The sequence below is a fragment of the Salvelinus alpinus genome, chromosome 8, assembly GCF_045679555.1.
Source record: "Salvelinus alpinus chromosome 8, SLU_Salpinus.1, whole genome shotgun sequence".
Lineage (NCBI taxonomy): Eukaryota > Metazoa > Chordata > Actinopteri > Salmoniformes > Salmonidae > Salvelinus > Salvelinus alpinus.
In genome coordinates, this window is record NC_092093.1 from 24,986,675 (window position 1) to 25,003,320 (window position 16,646).

The 16,646-nt window shown below is 45.9% G+C and overlaps 1 protein-coding gene across 4 annotated transcripts in view; it reads right to left on the reverse strand.

Annotated features, from left to right (window-relative positions):
* Positions 1 to 16,646, reverse strand: part of utrn (utrophin) — a 364,756-nt gene that overhangs the window by 274,868 nt on the left and 73,242 nt on the right. For all 4 annotated transcript variants that reach the window (XM_071413075.1, XM_071413077.1, XM_071413076.1 and 1 more), the window contains 5 exons: positions 15,851 to 15,943; positions 14,857 to 15,032; positions 10,797 to 10,912; positions 7,126 to 7,292; positions 3,915 to 4,136 (listed from right to left, as the gene is read on the reverse strand). In XM_071413075.1, coding sequence (XP_071269176.1) covers positions 3,915 to 4,136; positions 7,126 to 7,292; positions 10,797 to 10,912; positions 14,857 to 15,032; positions 15,851 to 15,943 — 774 coding nt within the window. The remainder of the gene's footprint in view (positions 1 to 3,914; positions 4,137 to 7,125; positions 7,293 to 10,796; positions 10,913 to 14,856; positions 15,033 to 15,850; positions 15,944 to 16,646) is intronic.

Sequence of the window (16,646 nt, forward strand, 5' to 3'; positions counted from 1 at the left end):
TTCTGCTGTACAATATAACATGGTAGTTCTGCTCTGCTGTACAATATAACACCGTGGTAGTTCTGCTCTGCTGTACAATATAACACTGTGGTAGTTCTGCTCTGCTGTATAATATAACACCGTGGTAGTTACAGCTCTGCTGTATAATATAACACCGTGGTAGTTCTGCTCTGCTGTATAATATAACATGGTAGTTCTGCTCTGCTGTACAATATAACACCATGGCAGTTCAGCTCTGCTGTACAATATAACAACATGGTAGTTCTGCTCTGCTGTACAATATAACATGGTAGTTCTGCTCTGCTGTACAATATAACATGGTAGTTCTGCTCTGCTGTATAATATAACATGGTAGTTCAGCTCTGCTGTATAATATAACATGGTAGTTCTTTTCTGCTGTATAATATAACATGGTAGTTCAGCTCTGCTGTATAATATAACATGGTAGTTCTGCTCTGCTGTATAATATAACATGGTAGTTCAGCTCTGCTGTATAATATAACATGGTAGTTCTGCTCTGCTGTATAATATAACATGGTAGTTCAGCTCTGCTGTATAATATAACATGGTAGTTCTGCTCTGCTGTATAATATAACATGGTAGTTCAGCTCTGCTGTATAATATAACATGGTAGTTCTGCTCTGCTGTATAATATAACATGGTAGTTCTGCTCTGCTGTATAATATAACATGGTAGTTCTGCTCTGCTGTATAATATAACATGGTAGTTCTGCACTGATATGATCTTTCAGTAGTAGAGTGTTTTCTGCAGCCTTGAGAAGATCCACAGTGTTCTATAGAGGACCTAACAAAACCCCATAATCACCCACTGGCTGGGCTTCTGGAGTCGGCAGGAAGACTTGGCATTCAAACACACACACGCACACACACACACATGCACATCTGGACGTTTCTCCCATCCACTTCCCACTGTGGCGAAGGCTAACAGTGTAGCAAGTAGCGCTCTGCTCCCCAAATGCATTCTGGGTCACCTCAGCCCCTTGCACTTGAGCGGTTGCCGTAGCAACAGTTAAGCTAGCCGTAAAGGACAAACAGCATGAGTTCATGAGTTCTAGCTTCTTGACAGTTGAGCCTACTATGAAATGAAAAGGGAAGATAGTCAAAACTAGGGTGGCGTTGGAAGAGTTGCCAGAACTCAGAGGAGCGAAAAAAGTGAAAAATGTAGGAGGCTGAATGGCATTAGCTCTTGGTGGGAGTCATGAACAGGCTTGAGAATTACTGTCTGTTTCTCTTCTCTCTTCTGACTGGGGATGAGTAAGCACTTTCGGTGTCAACATCATTGAGGACTTTACATGGTCCTCTTACATCAGCACAGTCGTGAAAAAGGCATTGCAGCGCCTCTTCTATCTAAGGAGGTTCTCATTACTGAACCACACACTTACACCCACATGCCCCCTCACACCTATGCTGTTGGTAAATTGATTATTGATTTGATTTATTACTACCATTACGCTGCTGTTCATAGATTATTTATTGCAATTACCATTAGTATCTACACTGAGTGTACAAAACATTAGGAACACCGTCCTAATATTGAGTTGCACACCCTTTGTCCTCAAAACTGCCTCAATTCGTCAGGGCATGGACTCGGCAAGGTGTCAAAAGCTTTCCACAGGGATGCTGGCCCATGTTGACTCCAATGCTTCCTACAGTTGTGTCTAGTTGGCTGGATGTCCTTTGGGTGGTGGACCATTCTTGATACACACGGGAAACTGTTGAGCGTGAAAAACCCAGCAGCATTGCAGTTCTTGACACGGAGCGCCTGGCACCTACCCTGTTAAATCTTGTCTTGCCCATTCACCCTCTGAACGGCACACATACACAATCCATGTCTCAATTGTCTCAAGGCTTAAAAATCATTCTTTAACCTGTCTCCTTCCCTTCATCTACACTGATTGAAATGGATGGAAATGAATTTAAGTGACATCAATAAGCAATCATAGCTTTCACCTGAATTCACCTGGTCAGTTTATGTCATGGAAAGAGCTAGTGTTCATAATGGTTTATACACTCAGTGTATCTATTTTTATTTTATTTTTTAAAATATTTTTTATCCCATTTTCTCCCCAATTTTCGTGGTATCCAATCGCTAGTAATTACAATCTTGTCTCATTGCTACAACTCCCGTACGGGCTCGGGAGAGACGAAGGTCGAAAGCCGTGCGTCCTCCGAAGCACAACCCAACCAAGCCGCACTGCTTCTTAACACAGCGCGCCTCCAACCCGGAAGCCAGCCGCACCAATGTGTCGGAGGAAACACCGTGCACCTGGCCCCCTTGGTTAGCGCGCACTGCGCCCGGCCCGCCACAGGAGTCGCTGGTGCACGATGAGACAAGGATATCCCTACCGGCCAAACCCTCCCTAACCCGGGCGACGCTAGGCCAATTGTGCGTCGCCCCACGGACCCCCCGGTCGCGGCCGGCTGTGACAGAGCCTGGGCGCGAACCCAGAGACTCTGGTGGCGCAGCTAGCACTGCGATGCAGTGCCCTAGACCACTGCGCCACCCGGGAGGCCCCCCAGTGTATCTATTTATCCTGCTACTGGTCACTATTACCCCTGTTTACATGTATATCCTACTACCAGTCACGTTTTATGTATAAACCTACCTCAACACTCCAGTACCCCTGCACATTGAATAAGGTACTGGCACTGACCTGTAGATGCTTGCATTCTCGTGTTTCTTCAACCTATTTCTTACTTGTTGTGTGTTTTTTATTCTATTTTCTATTATTACCTATATTATTATCATCACTGCATTGTCGGGAAAAAGCTCTTAAGGTAACAATTTGACTGTACTTTCCTGTGCAGGTGGCGAATAAACTTTGAAACTTGGAACACATTGTTTTGAAGTGTTCTAGTTTAACTGTGGAAATTACCTAGATACGTGAAGGGGTTTCCACTCCTGAAAAGAATGTATTTCTTAAAGAGGCTTTGGGCCTTTGTTTTTGCCACCAGCTTTTGCTTCTGACCTGGATTCCATTAGAACATTAGACTTTCAAATATTCACATCTCTGCCAAGAGACAACAGCCAAAGCCCCACCTCTTACACACAGACAGACATACACCCGTTCCTGCCCTGTAACTCTCTGCCATGCCAGGATTTGGAGCAGGAAGCACCCAACTGGGACACGGCTCCAGCTCCACGGAGCGATGTGCTCTGCACGGCAGAATTCCTGACATTCCCGACATGTACGGAGCATGTTCTCTGGGACGTGGGCAGGAGGCCCCCATCCCTGGGATAGAACTATGCATACTCTCCTCGTGGAGAAGCTCACACAGACACACTGCCTTGTTAGAGTACTAACTGAACCTGTTGTCAGAATACATCTCAAAACATCAGATACCGTGAAATGTTAATTACTGAGTAACAACTGTTCTGAGAAAGTTGTACTGTATGTGAATATCTGTGTTAACATCTGTGGACTGGCATTGCATTCTTCATGCAAGATTGCATGTCCATATGTGTGTTTTGTGTGCATCAGAGTTGGATGACCTTGAGTGAGTGAGTGAGTGAGTGAGTGAGTGAGTGAGTGAGTGAGTGAGTGAGTGAGTGAGTGAGTGAGTGAGTGAGTGAGTGAGTGAGTGAGTGAGTGAGTGAGTGAGTGAGTGAGTGAGTGAGTGAGTGAGTGAGTGAGTGAGTGAGTGAGTGAGCGAGCGAGCGAGCGAGCGAGCGAGCGAGCGTGCGTGCGTGCGTGCGTGCGTGCGTGCGTGCGTGCGTGCGTGCGTGCGTGCGTGCGTGCGTGCGTGCGTGCGTGCGTGCGTGCGTGCGTGCGTGCGTGTGTGTGTATGTGTATCTGTCAGTCCAAGCCTACTTTGTGCATGCATTTGTGCCGGTCTTGTCTGGACCTGCTTCATGTATCTGTGTCTGCATGCACACATTTCTCCCGTCCTCACCTCGTGTGTGTGGAACTGCTCCTTGACCTCCTCCACGTCGTCCGACACCTCCTCCTGCACCTGCAGTGAGTCCTCAGCAGAGAGGAGCCAGGTGAGCACCTCCTCCAGGGTGGCCTGGTATGAGTCCAGATCCACCTCCATGCCCACCTCCTCCTCCGTCTCCGTCAGTGTGCTGGGGGTATCCGCCCGGGGGGAGACGGCTTCCTCCATCTCAACATGAGCCTAAAGATGGAGGAAGAGAGTGGGAGAGTGGGTTAAGGGCCAAACACTCATAGGTTATATAGTGGTTTAGTAAGTAAGAGCATGGTGCTCTAAATACTCAACAGTACTGCTCACAACGGTAAAAACTCTAAATCAAATCACAAGATCCATAAATGCTAAGATCCCTTTTGGATGACCTTTTCACCACATTATCATCACAACCAATTTAAAGTTCGAAACTCTCGATCAAAACACATTCCGTGTGAATGTCATCTTAAAATAGGCCCAGACGACTAGGAGGAGCCTGGTTCTGCTGCATAAGAGGAAGGCAGTTTAGACGGGGGATCAGTGACCCACCCAGGGCCTGGAAGACAAACAGGAGGCAGCCTAGCTAAATAAAGGCCCCAGCCCAGAGCCAGACACTGGGAGGTGTGGTGCCACTGGTCTGGCCAGCCAGGCAGGTCAACCCTCATTCCAGGAATAACACTCGCTGACTAGGCTGAACACAAACACTGTACTGAAGCTGGCTGGGGTAGACATGGGCATCCTATTCCCATAGGGCTGTAGGCAAATGTAGGATGCCATTTCGGACACATTAGAAGAAAATGAAAAGCTGCACACTTAAAGTTACAAAGAATGAGATTGAATATAAAAGAAATGGTAAATGATCAATTAACTGCAAACAAGACAGAGAGAGTGAGAAAGTAGGAGTGAGAAAGTAGGAGTGAGAAGTGGTGGTCTGGTCCCTACCAATGTACTGTACTTTATGTCCCAAGCGGCACTCTGTAGATAGATTCTAACTAATATACTTCCTGATCAGAGAGCCCAGAGCATGCACCAATTAACCAGAGCAGAGGGAAGCCAAGCTGTGTAACAAGTGTGCAATTTCTCTTCACGACCTCTTTCCCTGCTACGTCTAATCTGCTTCCTGACAGCTAAGAAATTATTTGAACAAAATCTTGAATCAATTCTAATTTAGATTTTTACTATTTAACAGACACTCTTATCCAGGTCGACTTACAGGAGCAATTAGGGTTAAGTGCCTTGCTCAAGGGCACAGACAGATTTTTCACCTAGTCGGCTCTGGAATTCGAACCAGCAACCTTTCAGTTACTGGTTAACGCTCATAACCGCTAGGCTACCTGCCAACCCTAATGTAATGGGGGAGTTTGGAGAGATGGGGGGGTGGGTGATTTATGTAGATAAATGTTGATTAAGTCAGGTAACAGCCTGGCTGTAACTTCTTGGAAGTTATTCCTTATTCAGTGACATTCAACAGAACTGCCAGCCTCGAAATCCAGGCATTAGACAACAAGTGCTACGGGGTATTTTGGGGACAAGAGTCATAACGGAACAACACTTTCATCTGTAACCAGAGATGAATGGAAGAGTAGATCGATAGAAATCAGTACAGCCGCAGGGCGTGCCAAGACAAAGATGAGAGTGATGTTAATAGATGCTAGGACTCAAATCGCCCCAACTCAAACAGACCTTTGTTTTATCCCCATGAAATTACCCAGAATTCTCTGCGGCAGAAAGGAAAAGGTCATTTGTTGAAAATATTCCATGGCATTTGGAGATTTGGAAGAGGCGCCCACATGTTTTAAATGTCTTTGTTACTGCAGAGCCTGGGAGTATAGGGAGGGAGGGAGGGAAATGAGAGAGAGAGAGAGAGAGAGCTGTAAGCCTATGAAGCCTGGCTCTACTTATTCACTTTAATGCTATAAAATATCTGTGGTTTGGTTGTGGAGAACACTTAGTTATCTCCACATGATATTCTTCAACTGTGTTGCTGCATTCTTAGTTTAATGTAATATAGACGTGTTAATATAGCTTGTAATGCATCAATCCTCACTGTGAGAAGTTCAGTCCAGGGTGCATAGATTGTTCAATGTTTTCAGCAAGCTAATAACTTCTGATGAGAAAAAACAAATTAACGCAATAAACAATGTTATGACAGTAAAAGTGTAAACTGATTTTTTAAACTCTGCATTGAAAGCATTAACTAGACTCTAAATCTACATAAAAAGTCACTATGATGTGGTAAAACACACACAGAAAAGCACAAAGATTTTCCCTGTTCATCCTTCCTTCTGTATCCAACCACCAATATCACTTCCTGTGGGGACAGCATGTGTGCCAGGAAAGTCAACCCTCATTGGACCACTCTAGCCCTGTTAAAATATACTTTTCCAGCGCTCTCTCCAAGCGTGGGAAGTTTTCATCCGAGGGCAATAAAGACTGGTTTAGGGCCATTCGCCTTCCACCTGGGAGAAGTCCACAAAACACTTAAATTGTGGAAATTAAGAGCAGGAAGTTCCACTGAAATATTCTCCCCTCCATAGCACTTGCATGCCAGGGGTACTTACCCAAATAAATAACATTAATCCCCTGCTAAATTCAGTGATATGTCAGAGAACTGACTGATGTGATAGAAGGATAAAGACTAGCAGTATGTTAGATGTGGCATTGGAAATGCATGTCAATTGAATTTAGACAAATTATATATTATTCCCTACTCCTTTGGAGACATTCTCTCTAACATTGAAGGCCATTTTTAGAATGAGGAGGGGTGTGGAGTGGGGTGAGTCACTTCCCCCGTTCCTACTCTACTCAGGGAGCTCCAGCAGAGCTTTTCATTAGCAGAGTAACTGGGAGTAGACTGGAGGACTGGCGGAGTGGGTCTTTGAAGCAGAGGGGTGACTCATTCTAGCCAGCTACAGTACACAGAGAGAGAAGCAGGGTCTGTCAGCTGAACTCACTCATTCTGATACAGCCAGAGACACTGAGCGAAGATGGGACTGATAGAGTTGGATTCACACCACGTTCTTTGTAATACAACTCTAGTTTACGAAGCACATGTTATACGATGTATGAAGATAGGTTTTAGCATCAGCCTGGCCTCTACATCAGCATGGCTCGTGTCAGTTTATTATCATGCTATATTGCCATGTAATACCATCAGCGGTAAACAGCTAATGTAAGCTCTGGCCCGTTGAACTGTTTGTACCTGTGCTCTGCTGAGGGCCTTGCTCTCGTCAGGCTCCACCTTGTATCTGCGGGGCAAGGTCTCCACCTCTCTGATGGCTTCCATAGTCACATCTTTAGGCAGGACAGCAAACAGGGACATCACATACATGATGATGGACTTCTTATCTGGCAACTGAACTGCCACGTCTGAGAGCGAAAGGAAGAGGAGAGGAGGAGATGGGGTAGAGGGGGAGGGAGGAAAGAGGAGAGGGAGCGAGACAGATATAAGAGGATCAGACAAGGGGGATATGGAAATTAAAGAGGGAAAGGGAGGTGAAGGAGCAAAAGAACAGTAGGAGAAGAACAATGTCAGGGGAATGATTGATAGAGAGAGAGAGAGAGAGAGAGAGACAGAGAGAGACAGAGACAGAAAGAGAGAGAGGGAGAGAGTCAGGCCAAGGCATGACATAACAGCGTGTGTGTATACCCTGAACTACACAAACTGAACGTTGCGTGCTAGGACTACACACTGAACCGTGTGTATCCACACATGTAGAGAACAGGAGGCCTACAGCTAATTTAAGAACGGGTAAAGACATAAAACCTTTCACTTGCCCGTAAAAACATAGGACTGTGATATATGTATGCCTGTGAAATGTCAAAATATATACACTACATGACCAAAGGTATGTGGACACCTGGTCGTCAAACATCTCATTCCAAAATCATGGGCATTAATATGGAGTTGGTCCCCCCGTTGCTGCTTTAACAGCCTCCACTCTTTTGGGAAGACTTTCCACTAGATGTTGGAACATTGCTGCGGGGACTTTCTTCCATTCAGCCACAAGGGAATTAGTGAGGTTGGGCACTGATGTTGGGTGATTAGCCCTGGCTCGCAGTCAGCGTTCCAATTCATCCCAAACCATTTCTGTATGGACCTCACTTTGTGCACAGGGGCATTGTCATGCTGAAACAGGAAAGGGCCTTCCCCAAACTGTTGCTACAAAGTTGGAAGCACAGAATCTTATAGAATGTCATTATATGATGTAATGCTAAGATTTCCCTTCACTGGAACTAAGAGGCTTAACCCGAACCATAAAAAACAGCCCCAGACCCTTATTCCTTCTCCACCAAACTTTACAGTTGGCACTATGCATTGGGGTAGGTAGTGTTCTCCTGGCATCCGCCAAACTCAAATTCGTCCGTCGGACTGCCGGATGGTGATTCATCACTCCAAAGAACGCATTTCCACTGTTCCAGAGTCCAATATAAGTGAGCTTTACACCACTCCAGCCGACGCTTGGCATTGCGCATGGTTATCTTAGGCTTGTGTGCGGCTGCTCGGCCATGGAAACCAATTTCATGATGCTCCCGACGAACAGTTCTTGTGCTGACGTTTCTTCCAGAGGCAGTTTGGAACTCGGTAGTGAGTGTTGCAACCGAGGACAGACGATTTTTACGTGTGTCCACATACTTTAGTATATATAGTGTAAGTCTATAGTATACAAACATTAAGAACACCTGCTCTTTCCATGACATAGACTGACCAAGTGAAAGCTATGATCCCTTATTGATGTAACTTGTTAAATCCACTTCAAGCAGTGTAGATGAAGGGGAGGAGACGGGTTAAAGAAGGATTTTTAAGCCTTGAGACAATTGAGACATGGATTGTGTATGTGTGCCATTCAGAGGATGAATGGGCAAGACAAAATATGTAAAGTGCCTTTGAACAGGGTCTGCTAGTTGTCGCCAGGCGCACCGGTTTGTGTCAAGAACTGCAACGCCGCTGGGTTTTTCATGCTCAACAGTTTTCTGTGTTTATCAAGAATGGTCCACCACCCAAAGGACATCGAGCCAACTTGACACAACTGTGGGAAGCATTGGAGTCAACATGGGCCAGCATCCCTGTGGAACACTTGGCACCTTGTAGAGTCCATGCCCCAACTAATTGAGGCTGGGGGGGTACACCTCAATAATAGGAAGGTGTTCCTTACATACACTACCGTTCAAAAGTTTGGGGTCAATTAGAAATGTTCTTGATTTCCATGAAAACATATATGAAATTAGTTGCAAAATGAATAGGAAATATAGTCAAGACGTTGACAAGGTTATGAATAATGATTTCTAATTGAAATAATTGTGCTCTTCAAACTTTGCTTTGTCAAAGAATCCTCCATTTGCAGAAATTACAGCCTTGCAGACCTTTGGCATTCTAGTCGTCAATTTGTTGAGGTAATCTGAAGAGATTTCACCCCATGCTTCCTGAAGCACCTCCCACAAGTTGGATTGGCTTGATGGGCATTTCTTACGTACCATACGGTCAAGCTGTTCCCACAAAAGCTCAATACGGTTGAGATCTGGTGACTGTGTTGGCCACTCCATTATAGACAGAATACCGGCTGACTGTTTCTTCCCTGAATAGTTCTTGCATAGTTTGGAGCTGTACTTTGTGTCATTGTCCTGTTGTTGGAGGAAATTGGCTCCAATTAATCGCCGTCTATAGGGTATGGCATGGCGTTGCAAAATGGAGTGATAGCCTTCCTTCTTCAAGATCCCTTTTACCCTGTACAAATCTCTCACTTTACCACCACCAAAGCACCTCCAGACCATCACGTTACATCCACCATGCTTGACAGATGGCGTCAAGCACTCCTCCAGCCCTTTTTTTCTGCATCTCAAGAATGTTCTTCTTTGTGATCCGAACACCTCAAACTTAGATTAGTCTGTCCATAACACTTTTTTCCAATCTTTCTCTGTCCAGTGTCTGTGTTCTTTTGCCCATCTTAATCTTTTCTTTTAATTGGCCAGTCTGAGATATGGCTTTTTCTTTGAAACTCTGCCTAGAAGGCCAGCATTCCGGAGTCGCCTCTTCACTGTTGACGTTGAGACTGGTGTTTTGCGGGTACTATTTAATGAAGCTGCCAGTTGAGGACTTGTGAGGTGTCTGTTACTCAAACTAGACACTAATGTACTTGTCCTAGTGCTCAGTTGTGCACCGGGACCTCCCACTCTTCTTTCTATTCTGGTTAGAGCCAGTTTGCGCTGTTCTGTGAAGGGAGTAGTACACAGAGTTGTACGAGATCTTCAGTTTCTTGGCAAATTCTCACATGGAATAGCTTTCATTTCTCAGAACAAGAATAGACCGACAAGTTTCAGAAGAAAGGTCTTTGTTTCTGGCCATTTTGAACCTGTAATCAAACCCACAAATGCTGAAGCTCCAGAGACTCAACTAGTCTAAAGAAGGCCAGTTTTATTGCTTCTTTAATCAGGACAACAGTTTTCAGCTGTGCAAACATAATTGCAAAAGGGTTTTCTATTGATCAATTAGCCTTTGAAAATGATAAACTTGGATTAGCTAACAATGTGCCATTGGAACACAGGAGTGATGGTTGCTGATAATGGGCCTCTGTACGCCTATGTAGAAATTCCATAAAAAAACAGCCGTTTCCACCTACAATAGTCATTTACAACATTAACAATGTCTACACTGTATTTCTGATCAATTTGATGTTATTTTAATGGACAAAAAATTAGCATTTCTTTCAAAAACAAGGACATTTGTAAGTGACCCCAAACTTTTGAATGGTAGTGTATATGTATAGTATAGTATGTATGTATAGTATGTATATGTATATAGGTATGTATAGTATATGTATATAGGCTATATATATATATATATATGATATACACTCTCCTTCATTTTATTTGTACCTTCAGGGTCCAGTAGTCTCTCTATGGCCAGCTGGTCTTTGGCTACAGTAAAGGCATGGTCCAGTCTCTCCACTGGACTGAGGGTCAGAACCCTGTCCCAGCTCAACACATTGGGCCTGGAGAAACAACACACCAGCAGCATCAAGTCAACATTAAATCAACATTAAATCAACATCAAATCAACATCAAATCAAGGCCTCTGAGCTCCAAACAACATTCCCAATGTAGTTTCCTTGCAAAGAACCAGTTATTTTCATAGAATACTCTGTGTGATAGATCCAGTGTTTTGTACATAAGAGTACTTATTGTCTATATACTATTCAACTATTGCTGTACATATACTATTCTATCAACGTATTCTTCAGATATACTATATATTCTATCCATAATGTCTATACATCCCATCACATCTATATATACTGTATCTATACAGTGCATTCGGAAACTATTCAGACCCCTTGATTTTTTCCACATTTTACTATGTTACAGTCTTATCTAAAATGGAATTAATCGTTTTTTCAAACTACACAATACCCCATAATGACAAAGCAAAAACATTGTTAGAAAACACACACTCTGCATTGATGGAAAAGGACCCGTAAGTAAGCATTTTCAGTGTTAGTCAACACCTGTTGTTTCCGAAGTATGTGACAAATAAAATGTGATTGATTGATACACACACAGGGTCAAATCCACACAATCTGTGACATGACAGGCGTAAAAATGGCGAGGTGAGCAGTGTTCACACACGCCACGCAAGCAGTTACCCCGCCATGGCTGCTGTGACCTTGCCTCGGGCTGACACACACACACACACACACACACACACACACACACACACACACACACACACACACACACACACACACACACACACACACACACACACACACACACACACACACACACACACACACAGAGAGAGAGAGAGAAAGACCCTCAGAGCAAACACAGCCAGGGGGCCAGATAGGGTCTCATACACTGCTATTTAGAGCATCTTTCTCAACTCCAGTGAGGTGGAATTGAACTTAATTAAATGCTGACATAAGCATGGTCTGGTCACTGTGTTGAATGAGCTGCTTGCTGCTGGATTGAGGTGAAAGCAGTAGCGTTTAGGGGCAAGGTTTAGAATTTCACTTGTACATATTTTACCACCTTCTACACTGAAAATGTCCACAAAACAAACATTTTCAACATGGCCACTGTCCAGATCTTGGTATACAGAACGAGCGACATCTAGACCGGGGCTCTCCTACCCTGTTCCTGGAGAGCTACTGTCCTGTAGGTTTTCACTCCAACCCTGTTCCTGGAGAGCTACCGTCCTGTAGGTTTTCACTCCAACCCTGTTCCTGGAGAGCTACCGTCCTGTAGGTTTTCACTCCAACCCTGTTCCTGGAGAGCTACTGTCCTGTAGGTTTTCACTACAACCCTGTTCCTGGAGAGCTACCGTCCTGTAGGTTTTCACTCCAACCCTGTTCCTGGAGAGCTACCGTCCTGTAGGTTTTCACTCCAACCCTGTTCCTGGAGAGCTACTGTCCTGTAGGATTTCACTCCAACCCTGTTCCTGGAGAGCTACTGTCCTGTAGGTTTTCACTCCAACCCTGTTCCTGGAGAGCTACTGTCCTGTAGGATTTCACTCCAACCCTGTTCCTGGAGAGCTAATGTCCTGTAGGTTTTCACTCCAACCCTGTTCCTGGAGAGCTACTGTCCTGTAGGTTTTCACTCCAACCCTGTTCCTGGAGAGCTACTGTCCTGTAGGATTTCACTCCAACCCTGTTCCTGGGGAGCTACCGTCCTGTAGGTTTTCACTCCAACCCTGTTCCTGGAGAGCTACCGTCCTGTAGGTTTTCACTCCAACCCTGTTCCTGGAGAGCTACCGTCCTGTAGGTTTTCACTCCAACCCTGTTCCTGGAGAGCTACTGTCCTGTAGGTTTTCACTCCAACCCTGTTCCTGGAGAGCTACCGTCCTGTAGGATTTCACTCCAACCCTGTTCCTGGAGAGCTACCGTCCTGTAGGTTTTCACTCCAACCCTGTTCCTGGAGAGCTACTGTCCTGTAGGATTTCACTCCAACCCTGTTCCTGGAGAGCTACTGTCCTGTAGGATTTCACTCCAACCCTGTTCCTGGAGAGCTACTGTCCTGTAGGTTTTCACTCCAACCCTGTTCCTGGAGAGCTACTGTCCTGTAGGTTTTCACTCCAACCCTGTTCCTGGAGAGCTACTGTCCTGTAGGTTTTCACTCCAACCCTGTTCCTGGAGAGCTACTGTCCTGTAGGTTTTCACTCCAACCCTGTTCCTGGAGAGCTACTGTCCTGTAGGTTTTCACTCCAACCCTGTTCCTGGGGAGCTACCGTCCTGTAGGTTTTCACTCCAACCCTGTTCCTGGAGAGCTACCGTCCTGTAGGTTTTCACTCCAACCCTGTTCCTGGAGAGCTACCGTCCTGTAGGTTTTCACTCCAACCCTGTTCCTGGAGAGCTACCGTCCTGTAGGTTTTCACTCCAACCCTGTTCCTGGAGAGCTACTGTCCTGTAGGTTTTCACTCCAACCCTGTTCCTGGAGAGCTACCGTCCTGTAGGTTTTCACTCCAACCCTGTTCCTGGAGAGCTACTGTCCTGTAGGTTTTCACTCCAACCCTGTTCCTGGAGAGCTACTGTCCTGTAGGTTTTCACTCCAACCCTGTTCCTGGAGAGCTACTGTCCTGTAGGTTTTCACTCCAACCCTGTTCCTGGAGAGCTACTGTCCTGTAGGTTTTCACTCCAACCCTGTTCCTGGAGAGCTACTGTCCTGTAGGTTATCCCTCCAACCCTGTTCCTGGAGAGCTACCGTCCTGTAGGTTTTCACTCCAACCCTGTTCCTGGAGAGCTACCGTCCTGTAGGTTATCCCTCCAACCCTGTTCCTGGAGAGCTACCCTCCTGTAGGTTTTCACTCCAATCCTGTTCCTGGAGAGCGACCCTCCTGTAGGTTTTCACTCCAACCCTGTTCCTGGAGAGCTACCGTCCTGTAGGTTTTCACTCCAATCCTGTTCCTGGAGAGCGACCCTCCTGTAGGTATTCACTCCAACCCTGTTCCTGGGGAGCTACCGTCCTGTAGGTTTTCACTCCAACCCTGTTCCTGGAGAGCTACCGTCCTGTAGGTTTTCACTCCAACCCTGTTCCTGGAGAGCTACTGTCCTGTAGGTTTTCACTCCAACCCTGTTCCTGGAGAGCTACCGTCCTGTAGGTTTTCACTCCAACCCTGTTCCTGGGGAGCTACCGTTCTGTAGGTTTTCACTCCAACCCTGTTCCTGGGGAGCTACTGTCCTGTAGGTTTTAACTCAGTTTCATCAACTGTCCAGGTGGCTGGTCTCAGACGATCCCGCAGGTGAAGAAGACGGATGTGGAGGTCCTGGGCTGGCATTGTTAAATGTGGTCTGCGGTTGTGAGGCCTTTTGGACGTCCTGCTAAATTCTCTAAAATGGCTTATGGTAAGGAAATTAACATTCAATAATCTGCCAACAGCTCTGGTGGACATTCCTGCAGTCAGCATGCCAATTGCACGCTCCCTCAAAACTTGAGACATCTGTGGCATGTGACAAAACTGCACATTTTAGAGTGGCCTTGTATTGTCCCCAGTACAAGGTGCACCTGTGTAATGATCATGCTGTTTAATCAGATTCTTGATATGCCACAACTGTCAGGTGGATGGATTATCTTGGCAAAAGGAGAAATGCTCACTAACAGGGATGTAAACAAATCTGTGCAGAACATTTAAGAGAAATAAGCTTTTTGTGGGAATGCAACATTTCTGGGATCTTTTATTTCAGCTCATTAAATCATGGGACCAAGACTTTACATGTTGCGTTTACATTTTTGTTCAGTATAATAATTATCTGATTGGTAAGCTGAATCATTTTAGTTACAACTGAGGTTGGAGTGAAAACCTACAGAAGGGTAACTCTCCCAGGAACACGGTTGGAAAGCCCTGATCTAAACAGTATACTGTTGGATAAATATACAACCATTAGGGTGACACTGTTGCTACCAGAACATCCCCTGGCCCCCGTGCCCCCTGACCCCTGACCTGAAGCGGTGCAGGATGGCGTTAAAGGCCAGTCCGTCGGCCCAGCTGGTGGTGAAGTTGAGCACGTTGACGTGGTCCTGGTAGGAGCGGGTACACTGCCTCACCCAGCTCAGCAGGATCTTCTCACTGTTGGTCTGCTGCAAGTTGGACATGATGTCCTTCATGATGTCTTTCACCTGAGAGGGACCATACATATAGAGAGGGGAGAAACACAGAGACAGATAGAAACACGGGGACAGGGAAGAGAGACATAGAAACAGGGGAGAGACAGAGACAGATAGAAACACGGGGACAGGGAAGAGAGACACAGAAACAGGGGAGAGACAGAGACAGATAGAGACACAGGGACAGGGAAGAGAGACACAGAAACAGGGGAGAGACAGAGACAGATAGAGACACAGGGACAGGGAAGAGAGAGACAGAAACAGGGGCGAGACAGAGACAGATAGAAACACAGGAACAGGGAAGAGAGACACAGAAACAGGGGAGAGACAGAGACAGATAGAAACACAGGGACAGGGAAGAGATACACAGAAACAGGGGAGAGACAGACAGGGGAGAGACAGAGACAGATAGAAACACAGGGACAGGGGAGAGAGACACAGACAGGGGAGAGAGAGACAGACAGGGGAGAGAGAGACAGATACAAAGGGACAGGGGAGAGAGAGAGACAGGCAGGGGCAGGGACAGGGGAGAGAGAGACAGACAGGGGAGAGAAAGACAGACAGAGAAGAGAGACAGGGGAGAGACACAGGGACAGGGGAGAGAGAAACAGACAGGGGAGAGACAGACAGAGAAGAGAGACAGGGGAGAGACACAGGGACAGGCAAAAGAGGAGGGTTTGTAAGTAGAACACCATTTATACAAGTACTGTCACGTGTCTGAGACCCTAACCAGGTCTATTTAAAAGACAGAGAAAAATGCTACGGCATCAGTGGACAGTACACTCAAAACACACTCGTCCGTCCGTCCGTGTGTGTGTGTGTGTGTTCACCTGCCAGTGGAGGATAATACTCCAGATGAGACCCAGAGTCAGCTTGTGGTTTCCATCAACAATGTCTGTTCCTCCTATGTTTACCAGATCCACCTGAGTTAGTGAGAGAGAGAGAGAGAGAGAGAGAGAGAGAGAGAGAGAGAGAGAGAGAGAGAGAGAGAGAGAGAGAGAGAGAGAGAGAGAGGGTATGGAGAGAGAGAGAGAGAGAGGGTATGGAGAGAGAGAGAGAGAGAGGGTATGGAGAGAGAGAGAGAGAGGGTATGGAGAGAGAGAGAGAGAGGGTATGGAGAGAGAGAGAGAGAGAGGGTATGGAGAGAGAGAGAGAGGGTATGGAGAGAGAGAGAGAGAGAGGGTATGGAGAGAGAGAGAGAGAGAGGGTATGGAGAGAGAGAGAGAGAGAGAGAGAGAGAGGGTATGGAGAGAGAGAGAGAGAGAGAGAGAGAGAGAGAGAGAGAGAGAGAGAGAGAGAGAGAGAGAGAGAGAGAGAGAGAGAGTGGGAGAGGGTGGGAGAGAGACAGAGACAACCATCAAAAGGAATAGAAAGTTCGACATACCAATTAGGATCTGTCTAAAAATACTTGAATTAGTTATAGAACCCATTGCCCTTCATGGTAGTGAGGTCTGGGTTCTGAATTAATAAAATGGAACAAACACCAAATTGAGACTCCGCATACAACGTAAAAGACCAAATAATGCACGCAGAGCAGAATTAGGCTGATACCCGCTAATTATCAAAATCCAGAAAAGAGACGTTAAATTCTACAACCACCTAAAAGGAAGCGATTCCCAAACCTTC